General features: G+C 36.8%; 1 protein-coding gene and 2 pseudogenes across 1 annotated transcript; all 3 read right to left on the reverse strand.

Annotated features, from left to right (window-relative positions):
- Nucleotides 1-289: 289 nt before the first annotated feature.
- Nucleotides 290-1,939, reverse strand: LOC110804163 (zeatin O-glucosyltransferase-like; annotated as a pseudogene).
- Nucleotides 1,940-2,162: 223 nt separating this feature from the next.
- Nucleotides 2,163-3,906, reverse strand: LOC110804178 (zeatin O-glucosyltransferase-like; annotated as a pseudogene).
- Nucleotides 3,907-8,645: 4,739 nt separating this feature from the next.
- Nucleotides 8,646-10,085, reverse strand: LOC110804166 (zeatin O-glucosyltransferase). Its single transcript, XM_022009733.2, has one exon. It carries the CDS (start codon nucleotides 10,083-10,085, stop codon nucleotides 8,646-8,648), a length of 1,440 nt encoding a protein of 479 aa, XP_021865425.2.
- Between the last annotated feature and the right edge of the window lie 2,740 nt (nucleotides 10,086-12,825).

A 12,825-nucleotide genomic window follows, 5' to 3' on the forward strand; every position in this document is an offset into this window, starting at 1 on the left:
ATGAGCCATTCAGATCGAGTCATATTGCTTATGAACACGATACATGCTTGACAATTTTATAAAAGGTTATAATTCTAATAAAATCATATGGTCTTATAGTTTAACGTACGTATAGCGTGCATATAAGGCTAGTCAGAAAGATAAGTAAGCTCTTTTCTCTCTTATGGCAGATATTATAATAGTTTATCTTGTCTTTTTATTCTTACTGTTCCTAAAAAAGTAAGCTAGTTGAATCATAAAGTAAGCTCTTAGTGATCTAGTTTTATGTTAATCTTGCCAACCAAATTAAACTAGGCTATGGGTGGGAGAGTGGCACACATGCACTTGGGTATTCCATGTGCAAAGATGTCTTTCTGACAAAGCTTTCTTAGACTTGATTACCACAGGAGAACAATTGCAGATTCCTGCAAAATGATGTTACAATGTACAATCCAGAAGACTAGAAATCTAGAATACAGAAGGAAACAATGTTCAAGTTTAGGCTGCTTAGTCCTTACCAACCTCATTTCTTATGGTGCCAAAGAGTTTCATCTGCTGATATGAGCAACGAAAGAATCCATTTCTAAGCGAGAACTTCCACCATCTTCAACTGCACCTCGAACTGCACTACCTAACTCTGCAGCCCTTTTCCTCATCTCTTCTCCTTCCTTCGATGTCATCAATCTTCTTATTGTATCATCTACAGTAGTTGATGTAACCAGATGAGCTCTGTGTTCCCAAGCCCTGACTAACAAACCAATCCTTAGGACTTCTGTTATCAAAATGCTGTTTTTAGGTTGGTCAGAATGCATAGGCCATGCTGCTATTGGCACTCCCATGGTGATGGTCTCCAAGCATGAGTTCCACCCACAGTGACTCATGAACCCACCAGTTGCTGGGTGGGCTAGTATCTCAAGCTGCGGTGCCCAGTCTCTCACAATGATTCCTTTGTTTTTTACTTTTTCTTCATATCCTTCTGGCAGCTGGAGACTTCTGGCCTCATTTTTCGCAAATAAATCTTCTTTATCAGCATCTCTAAGAACCCATATAAAGTTTTGGCCGCTTCTTTGCAATCCTATTGCCAACTCTCTGACCTGCTCATCAGCCAAAGATGTTATTGTTCCGAAAGAGACATATATCACAGAATCAATCTCCTGTTTGTCTAGCCACTCAAGACATGTGGGCCTACGAGCACTTGTTTTTCCTTTTGCTTCCACTGGATTGAAAGGTCCAATAGAAAACAGTTTCTTGTTAACATTCGTTGGTAATTTTGACAATAATTCCATGTATCTACCTTCTATCAATCTTGATGTATTGAGAAGTCTTCCGGATTCAAATTTCAAAAGTTTGTGTTGATGAATGATAATTTTCTCAAACTCTGGTGTGAAACACTCTTCTCCAGAAGGGATATATCTTGGAATATCAGAAGCTAGCTCAAAAGGTTTATCTGTTATGGACTCCCATTTGTTAAAAAATACGGTAAAGGCAGACACTGATAGAAAGGTGTAAGATTCAGCGTTTGGGATGAGATTTACATCTTGTACTACTGAAGCCATTAGGTTATCATTAATGATGATAACTTTCCTGAATATAGACGAGAGTTCCTGTAAAAGTTGAAACACAGGTATGCGGAGATGTGAAGAAGCATCAGAAAGGGGTTTGATATGATCTGGAAATTTGATCCAGGCATTGGGGTTAGGGGTAAATGAGTTGAGAGGAGGAGTTGGAAGTCATGGAATTGGATGTTACCTGAAGTTTCCAGGTCCCAACCATGGACACGGAGTTTTGCTTGGCGGTTGTGCACGGTTGATCCAGCAAAGTGAACTGGTATACCATAGGAGGATATAAGACGAGAGAGATGGAGGAGCTGATTGATATGGCCATGGGCTGGAAAGGGAACCATTACCACTGTCAATTGAGGTTGTTTCAGACCAATTTGACAGCATTTTTGTCTTTCCATTTTGCATCAACTTCGGTGGTTCTGCATATAGTTATCTGAATAGATTTTTGTCAAACTTTATCACAATATTTTCTGAAAATCACAGTCAAGGCTGAAATTTTTTTGTCTTGATTGAGGAGTCACCTGATTTAGGTCATCCAAAGCAAGAATCAAAGGTTACTGCAGGTAGTTTTTGACAGTAATAGTTGCAAGGCCTGAAACCACCAATTCATAATATTCACATTTCTTTTAAATTCTATATTGGTATCATACATTCTATTCAATTATACATTATGCAGGTTGTTTTTTACAGTGATAGCTTCATGGATAGACCCAAGAATTTACATAAACAGAACTATGTTTTGTGTATCAATCAAACATGCACATCAAGAAAAGGTGCTTGTATCATTCTAGTAGAGTTTACTTATAACTATAAACTATCATCTTCAGGATTGAGTTAATGGAGACAAGAACCAGTTTTTGTCAAGTTGTTGACAAATCTTTCTTCTCTCCCCGTGATCATACTTTCAATCATGTTTCCAGTTATCCAAGATTTTCTTAGGTTGTATCCTCTATTTAAGAGTATCATCTGGTGATGTGAGAGATGAAAGAATCCATTTCTAAGCGAGAAGATCCACCTATAGTAGTTGATCCTCGAATAATGCCTCCAAGCTCTGCAGCCCTTCTCCTCATCTCCTGACCTTCTTTTGATATCATCATTCTTCTCACTGCATTTTCTATTGTAGTTGATGTAACCAGCTCATTTCTGTAAACCCAATCTCTGACATTTATACCAATTTTTAGCACTTGTGTTACTAAAATGGTGTTCCTTGGCTGGTCAGAGTGCATAGGCCATGCTGCAATCGGAACTCCCATGCTGATGCTCTCCATGCATGAGTTCCAGCCGCAATGACTCATGAACCCTCCTGTTGATGGGTGTGCAAGAATTTCAAGCTGGGGTGCCCAATCTCTTACCACCATTCCCCTGTTCTGGACTCTGCTTTCAAAACCTTCTGGCAGCTGAGGCCTTATCACTTCATCTTCTGCAGCAAGTTCTACTCCATCAGCACTTCTAACGACCCATAAAAACTTTTGCTCACTTTTTTCCAATCCAACTGCCAACTTACTTATCTGCTCTCTTGTCATTGATGTTGATGTTCCGAATGAGACATAAATCACAGAATCTGTTTCTTGTCTGTCAAGCCACTTGAGACATCGATGTCTGCTGTTACTGCATCTGTCTTTTATTTCCACTGGATTCAAAGGCCCAATTGCAAAAAGTTTCTTGTTAGAATTTGCAGGCAGTTTTTCCAGTAAGTTCATATATCTACCTTCTATCTGTCTGCTTGTATTATAGATCCTTCCACTCTCGAAGTTCAAAACTTTGTGTTGCTTTGCCACATAGTCTGCAAACTCTGGTGTAAAGCACCCTTCATTTGACGGAATGATATAGGAGATATCAGAATCTAGCTGAAAAGGTTTGTCAGTTATTGAATCCCATATGTAAAAGAAGATGGTGAAGGCACATACACTATGAAGAGCATATGACTCAGCATTAGGGATTAATTTCACATCTTGAACAACTGAAGAAATCAAAGTATCATGAATAATTATGATTCTTCTAAACTTAGTTGAGAGTTCCTGTAAAAGTTGGAACACAGGTTGGCGGAGATGATGAGAAGCATCAAAAAGTGGTTGAAGATGCCCAGGGAATGTGGTTTGCACATTGAATTTGGGAGGTGTTGAGCTGAAAGGGGTAGTTGTAAGTCATGAAAGTGAATTTTACCACTACTTTCGAGGTCCCAACCGTGGAGGCGTAATTTGGCTTGACGGTTGTGTGTTATGGATCCTGCAAAATGAACCGGTATACCATATGATGCTATGAGGTTGGCTAGATGGAGAGCCTCATTAAGATGGCCTTGCATTGGGAAGGGTACCATGACTACTGCAATAGGGGAATCTTTGAGCCTATTTTGTTGTTCTGCCATTTTTGTGTCAAATCTTAGGCTGGAAGATGTAGCTTTATACTAGAGATTAGCATGAACAATTGAACATGGACAGCCGCCATATTTTTATGTTCAGACATCTATTTCATTAATGATGTGTTCTTTATTTGGTGAACCACATTGATTATGATGATGAGAAGGTTAATCACTTATAAAAGCTAATATAGTTTGAAAGTGGAGTCTCCTACAATCTTGTTAAGTGGAGATTAACACATAATGTTACCCAAGTGTGGTTGGAGTATTTGTTTGGCTTCCAAATGTGCAATGTTGATTACTTATTGCTCTAATCCTAACACTTATAAAGCTTTGAACTTTGATTACTACTCATGTAACAGTGGTATTACTGAAATACCCTCTAATTTCTTCTTTGTTTTTTTTGTCTTTTCCTTAACAATAGTGCATTTACCATTTCCTCCTTCCCTCTTATTATATTTCATAGTAGTTGTTTTACTCTTCCTTCTTATTATACTTAATAATTTATTTGCTTAGTCTTTTCCTTAAACATAGTGTTATACTTCCTCCGTCCCTAAAAGATTGCCCCATTTGACTTTTCACAGTCTCCAAGACACGACTTAAAACTTAAATACGTCTAATACTACAAGCGTAAAAATTACTCCCTCCGTCCCGAAATACTCGACCCGGTTTGACCGGCACAGAGTTTAAGGGACTTGAATTGACTTATTTAATTTAATAGGTTGTAGTTGATAGTGGGGTATTATTTTAATGTAGTTAGTGGGAAATGTGTAAAGGGGTGGGGTTGGGGGAGAGTAGGGGTTGAATTTTTAATTATTTTTTGTATGGAGTAGGGGGTAGGTGGGTTAATAGGGGTGGAGTGAGAAATAATATAATATTGTTAGAATATTTCCATTTTTAGAAACAGGTCAAGTATTAAGGGACGGCCCGATAAGGAAAAAAGGTCAACTATATTCCGAAAATTTGTATATTTGTGAATTTCATATTTAGTATGTACTGAGGAATTTTGCAAGGCAATGTTTAATGTTCTTGACCAATACTCTTTGTCTTTACTCCTTTTGTAAAACTTAAAGAATCTTGGTTTCCAAGCACATCTAATGTATACTATTTATTACCTAAGTATTTGTGTTTAAAATTTGTACATTTGTGAATTTTATATTTCGTTTTTCCTGACCTTTACTATACATGTTTTACAAATTTTACTTTCACTAATCGTTTTTAATCCCTTGGAGGACCGTGCGCGCTAGCGCGTGGTCCAACAACTAGTCATTTATAAATGAGGTCATTCGTTTGTTATATATTTTATTTTCCAAATTAAATGAGCATAGTTTTATGGGTGTGTGAGGTGTAGCACAATTTCTATAATTTTCTAACATTAGACATAAGACATAAGACAAAATTGTAAGATATACTAGAGCTTTATTATGGAGTTCCTGTCACTTGTATATTAAAATGCTGCATTATTTTCCACTTCGAATATAATAAAACTCAGGCCTTATCATGATTGCTTCTATAGGTAACTTAATCATTGATTATTATTAGACCTTGGTGACTAACCATCAGCAAAGAAGTCTGGTATAAACCTATTATTAGTTAAGTGGTAATCAAGTTCATAAAGCTTTCTTTGCGGTTATAAGTCCCGATTCAAAGCACTAATTTTAGTTTCTAGAAAAGAACATTTGATATACCACCTCAGTTTCTATATGTTGTTGACATTTACTATTTGTATAAATAATTAAATATGAAGACATAAAAGAGAGATTGTTGGTACGTGTGTTAGGTGGGCGTAAGAAAAACGATTAAAACGGAACTTGATAAAAACGTTTAGAAACAGAGTTAGTATATACATGTAGCTTTTATCTAAATCTTGAGATAAAACCTAGATTAGTTCTATAGGAAGAGTAACCTAGCTCACCCGAAAGGATGCTAAGCATTATGTTAATCGCACTCAGATCCTCCTGTGTGACATGGTTACGCCCATGCCTTGTCTGTCTGCGAGTTTTTTTTTTCTTCATGAATTTGGCCTAAATTAAGTGCGGAAGTGTTTGAACCCTTATCGGAGTGTCAAGGAACTAATACAGGTACTTGACGTGTAATGAAGAGCACGAGTAACATTGAATATACACAAGAACCTTGGCAAAAGCCTCAAAACAATAAAGAGAGAATCAAACATGAGCTAAGGCGGATCCACGCTTCTATTATTGGGGATAATCTTATATTTGATAAATTTCCGTTTTCCCTTCCACAATTTGAAAAATAGACCCTAATTAGGCCCTGTTTAGTTCACCTTATTTCTCCTGATCTGATCTGATCTGGTCTGGTCTGATCTGATCTGATCTGAACTTATTTTTTCTGATCTGATCTGATCTGATCTGATCTGATTCTTCAGAATTAAGTTTAAACAAAAATCTGCATTCATTAATATTAAACGACTTACGTGTAAAATAAATATATGTTACACAAATTTATAATATTGTTATTATTTATTTGACTTTACTCATGATTTAACTATTCCTTATATTAGATAGACCTATACATGATCTAGATAGATCTGTTATGATCTAGACAAATAAGTTCTGATCTGGATATGATCTGTACAGATCGATTCTGATCTGGACATGATTTATACAGTTCAGTTCTGATCTGTATAGATCCATTCTGATCTAGACATGATCTGTACAATTCAGTTCTGATTGGACATGATCTGTACAGATCACTTCTGATCTGGTCATGATTTGTACAGACCAGTTCTAATATGGTCATAATCTGTACAAATCAATTCTGATATGGACATGATATTTGTAGAACAATTCTGATCTGAACATAATTTGTACAGAGTCAATATCTAGACCAGTTATAATTTGGACATATCGATTCTGATCTGGACATGATATGTACAAATCGGTTTTGATCTAAACATATTGGTTATGTAAGGATCGGTTCTGGTGTAGACAAGATCTTTGCATATTTGAACATGATCTAGACATGATCTGTACAGATCAATTATGATTTGGATATTATCTGATCCTATCAGTTATGGTCTGGATATATAATGGTTCTGATCTATAAAAATCAGTTCTGATATGGATATGACCTGATCATATCGTTTCTGATCTAAACTTAATGGTTTTAATTTGGACATGATGAATTTGAATGTTTTGTTAATGTTTTTTTATGCCTTAAATAAGAGATTTTAATTGCACCGACAACAACATTATTTTTATTAAAGCAATAATATTAATAAAATATTAAATATAATAACAATGATATAAACATATACCAAAAATAATAATAATTAATAATAAAATAATAATAATAATAATAAAATAATAATAATAATAATAATAATAATAATAATAGTAATAATAATAATAATCTGATAAAAATCTGGTCTGGTCTGATCTGGTCTGATCTGGTCCGGTCTGATCTAATCTGATCTTATTTTTTTGATCTGATCTGATCTGGTCTGGTCTGATCTCATCTGATTAAATCTGAAATAAGTAATAAGGTCGTGAAATAAGGTGAACTAAACATGGCCTTAATAGTCATCGATTTTATTTTGTTCCTGTTTTGTATTTTTTTGTTTTTTTTATGTGGATCCACTGGTAAACAAGAGGGATCCTTACAACTTTTAGTTTTTTCTTTATGTATTTTCAGAATGTTAAGTTTTTATTAGTTTTACCAATATGTAATATTTACATATTAATGGCCAATTTTGTACATTGGAGACCGCATAAATGCAATTGTGTAGAAGTGTAGAACTAGAAAAAAAAACGGATGAAGTAACCTAATAATAATTTCGGAATAAATTATGTTGTTACATTATGAAAATCGCTATTGCATGCTACTCCCCCCGTCCCTTAATACTCGCACCGTTTTGTCTGGACACGCTTGCCAATGCACAACTTTGACCACTAACATCTTTAACTACATATTATAAAAACTTATAGAAATATTAATATTTGGAAAATTTATATTAAGATGAAGCCAACAATATATTATATACTAACATTTGTTTTCATATACTAGAAATAAAATAGGGTCAAAGTGAATTATGTGAATAGTGTAAAAAGTCAAAACGGTGCGAGTATTAAGGGACAGAGGGAGTAGTACCATTAAGACCCCGTTTGGTAGGGCGTAAAACAATTTTAATGGAAAACGATTTTCCGTTTTTCAATCATTTTACGTTGTTTTGTTGGGTAAGGGATGAAAAACAATTTTCAATGACTCCCCCAAAGGTGGAAAACCGTTTTCCATTTGAAAGGGAGGGAAATCACTTTTCCTTCTTTCCTCCTTAACTCCCTCTCCTTTCTTTCCCTCAATCTTCACCATCTTCTCCCATTTTCTTTAAGGTACCAAACAAAAGAAAACTAGTTTGAAATTGTGTTTTCCCTTGAAAAATATTTTCCATGAAAAATTATTTTACAATAAAAATCTTTTACACTCTACCAAACGGAGCCTAAAGGATACATTTTGCTCATTGATCTGGAGAACTTTAGAAAAGAGTACAGAATGATCAGATGAATTTACTGCTATATTTGGAAGAACAACAAGCCACTAAACAAGGTAAGTAAGTGGGTTTGTTTGTTCTAGGGAAAAGATAAGTTTTACCCTTAATTTGCTAGCAGTAGACATACTGATCATGTGATAAGCACCAAATTCAGAATTTATTTAGACTAAAATGCGTTTTACAAAGTAACATAAACTGTCTCCCTATAATCTTGATTAAAATAATTACTAGAATTCAGTTATCTGGTAATATGGGACACAAAAGAATCCAGTTCTGAGCAAGAGGTACCACCTTTGGCAGCTGATTTTCTGACTACATTTCCCAATTCTCTTGCCCTTTTCCTTATCCCTTCTCCTTCATTTGATGCCATCAATCTTCTGATAGCACTCTCTACTGCATTCGATGTTATAAGCTCATCACGGCGAGCCCAATCTTTGACAACCACACCAACTCTTAACACCTCTGTAACCAACATACTGTTCTTTGGCTGATCTGAGTGCATAGGCCATGTTATAATTGGCACTCCCATACTTAAGCTTTCAAGGCAAGAATTCCAGCCACAATGACTTATAAATCCTCCAGTAGCTGGATGTCCTAGAATCTCTAGCTGGGGTGCCCAATCTCTTAATACCAATCCAAGGCCTTTAACTCTCTCCTCGTACCCCTCAGGTAACTGATCATGATCATGGCCTTTTAGCAACCCATCTTCTTTGAAAATGTCTACTTTGTCAGCATCTCTCAACACCCACACAAACTTCTGCGCGCTCCTCTCCAGTCCATCTGCCAATTCCTTGATCTGTTCCTCTGCCATGGACGTTGTAGTCCCAAACGAAACATAGATCACCGAGTCCCTCTCTTGCTGATCAAGCCAATCTAGGCACTCGTGTTTGTTCTTTGACCTAGCTTTGTACGACGCCTTCATCATTGGGTTTATTGGGCCAACAGCGAACAGCTTCAATTTTTCATTGGCAGGAAGTTTTGTATTCAGATCCATGTACTTATCTTCAAGTGGTCTGCAAGTGTTGTATAGTCTTCCAGAACTTAAGTTCAATAGCTTGTATTGATTAGCTATAAACTTGTTGAATTCCGGGCTATAGCAACCATTACCAGTTGGAACATGTTTTGGGATATCTGAGGTTAGATTAAATGGTTTATTAATGATTGATTCCCATATCGTGAAGAAGATGGTGAAAGCAGAACTAGTATGGAAAGTGTAAGACTCTGCATTTTGGATAGATTTAATGTCTTGGATGACTGAAGCCATTAGACTGTCATGAATGACTATGATTCTTCGGTACTTAGCTGAAAGGGCTCGTAAAAGCTGAGAGGTAGGGTGACGGAGTAGGTGACAAACCTCGGAAATACATTGGAGATGAATAGGGAATTTACTAGTCTTGTTTGGTTCACGAGGCGAAGGGAGAGAAGTGAAAGGGGGATCATGAAAACTGATTATGTTAACAGGTGAGTTTGTTTGGTCAAGACCATGGGCTCGAAGTTTGGCTTGTCGGTTGTGGCTAACAAAGCCAACAAAGTGGACAGGAATTTCGTAAGAGGCGATGAGGTGGGAAAGGTTGAAGAGCGGGTTAATGTGGCCTTGAGCTGGAAGAGGGATCGCTACGACTGCTACTTGGTTATGCTTATATCCATTATCATCACTATTGGCAAGCAATTCAGCCATATTTGGGTTTTGGTTTTTGTTTTTGTTTTTGTTTTTGTTGAAGATGTCGATTTATCATTTATGGGTTTGTAGTACTGTACTAATTAGTAGGACTTATATAGTTATAGTTATACATTAAGGGGTTGAGGATTATCAGTTTTAATTCCTTCCATCCAACACGTGATTCAGTTCTCAGAAATGGAAAAACGTACTACAAATAGTTAGTTACCGACGGCCGGCAGTTATGGCACAGTGGACAGATTTTGTTCGACCCCTGGTACATGCAGGACGAGTATTTATTAGGGTGGGCCGGTGGCATTTACATATTTAAATCGATTCTTCAAAGAGTATCCCCTGACCCCTCCCCTTTAATTACAACTAGTATAATACCCCGATTTATAATCTAAATATAAATTTATATGAAATCTAAATTGTTATGATAGACCATTATTATCAAAATAGAGAGCTTATATATGTGTATTCTCCTAATTAAAATTAATGATGGATATATGTGTTATTGCTTCACTCAATGTCTTATTTATTTATTTTTTTAAAAACAAAAAAGGGCACCTAAACTAAACTATTTCATCCCCATTCATGACTTGTGGCAAGCATAAAGTTATTATCATCCAACCTTAACTTCTATAGTAATACTCACTTAATACTTGCCCTTATACTTCATTACCCGACCACCTAACACTTACTCCAACCATTTACGTTATTCAGTTATATATGAGTTTGAGGCGGGGCGTGGCCTCCAAACTCGTACCGCCTAAAATGCTCATTTTTATCCCCGCCACCCACAATTATAAAAACACCCCCACTCCTCCCAATCCCCTTCTCATGGGGTAAAAAATAAATTCATCTCCGCTCCATCACCCATTCGTGTTCCAAATCCACCTCAAATTAACTCACTTCTAGGCTAAACATTCACTAGTGGAAAAAGGCTTATTTGCATCCCCGCATTTGCCACGCCATTCTGAACATGTGACGCAAATGACAAATTTTAGCATAAAATTTAGTCATTTGCGTCGCAGCTTTGTTAAACTGCGACGCAAATGACTCTAGGATGCCCCCCAGAGTCATTTGCGTCGCAGATTAGTAAAACTGCGACGCAATTAACTCAATCAAGTGCGTCGCAGATTTACTAATCTGCGACGCAAATGACTCTGGGGGGCATCCTAGAGTCATTTGCGTCGCAGTTTAACAAAGCTGCGACGCAAATGTGTTTTGATTTTTTTTTTTCGAATTCGCGCTCAGCTTAATTGCTTAGGAATTCTGACTTAGGTTAATATTGCTCGACAAACACTAGCTGCTTCCCTCCCAAACGAAACCAACACCAACACTAGCTGCTTTGTTCTCACCGGCGGCTTCACCCTGTTCACTGTCGTCGTTGCCTTCGCCGCCTTCCGTCGTTGCCGCGCCGTTCCTTTGCTGCTTCACTGCTTCACTGCTTCGCCACTTCACTACTTCACTGATTCCTGCCCTTCTTCCTTTTTAGAGTCGCCGCCCACGGCCAAGGAAGTCATCCACGGCACGGCAGCCGCCCACGCCGCCGCCCACTCAGCCGCCCTTGTTCATTGTCGTCTCTCCTCTCTTAGGTATTGAATTTTAGTTTTGATATTTATTGAATTTTAATTGTGCATTTTAATTTTAATTGTGGACATTATAATTGAATTTTAATTATGCATTATAATTGAATTTTAATGGTTGATATTATTTGTTGAATTTTAATTGGGTACATTTTAGGATTTAGGTTTTGTTGAATTTTAGTTGTAGGTTTTGTTGAATTTTAGTTGAATTTTAATTGGGTACATTTTAGGATTTAGGTTTTGTTGAATTTTAGTTGTTAGGTTTTGTTGAATTAAAAGTTATGAAATGAAGTTTTGGGTATGAAATGAATTTAGGTGATATATGAAATCATGTTTTGGGTTTGCTACAAAATTTTGGATTTATAATGATATGAATAGCCTAGTTTATATTCTAACCTTTGACAAAATTTGGTCTAGTGGTTGAAAATGGATCGGAGTTGGATGTATGGTAGTAAACGATTTTCTACAAGGTTCTTACAAGGGATTCAAGAGTTCATTAAGGTTGCCTTGAAACATCAATCAGAACATGAATCAAGTTTAATTTTGTGTCCTTGTTGTGATTGCAATAATTCAAGGGGGTATCGGGATATTGATGATATTGTTGATCACATAGTTCGTCGCGGTTTTAAGGGTAACTACACGACGTGGACATGGCATGGTGAGAGCATAGATCATGGGGCAAGTTCTAGTATGCCGAGCTCGAGTCAGCATAATCATTGTGATAATGGTGATGATAATGAAATTGAGGATGATATTGGTGTTGAAAGTGAGGAAGAAGAGGAGAAAGATAGGATAGATGATATGATGCATGATGTGGAAGACCATCATTTCGTTGAGCGTCCCCATATGTATGATAGTATAATCAAAGCTTCCGCAACACCATTATATCCTGGTTCTACACAAACTGTACTTGGTGCCGTCATCGAATATTTCAACTTAAAGGTGGAAAACGGTTGGACCAACAAGAGTTTTTCACAGTTTTTGGAGGCCACGTCTGGTAATCTTCCTGAAGGAAACAAACTTCCAAGGTCTAACTATGAGGCCCAGAAGCTTATGTGTCCTTTGGGTATGGATTATGAGAAGATACACGCGTGTCCAAATGATTGCGTGTTGTATCGAAAGCAGTATGCAAATCTGCATGAGTGTCCAAGATGCGGATTGTCCCGTTA

This window comes from Spinacia oleracea, chromosome 3, assembly GCF_020520425.1.
Source record: "Spinacia oleracea cultivar Varoflay chromosome 3, BTI_SOV_V1, whole genome shotgun sequence".
NCBI lineage: Eukaryota > Viridiplantae > Streptophyta > Magnoliopsida > Caryophyllales > Amaranthaceae > Spinacia > Spinacia oleracea.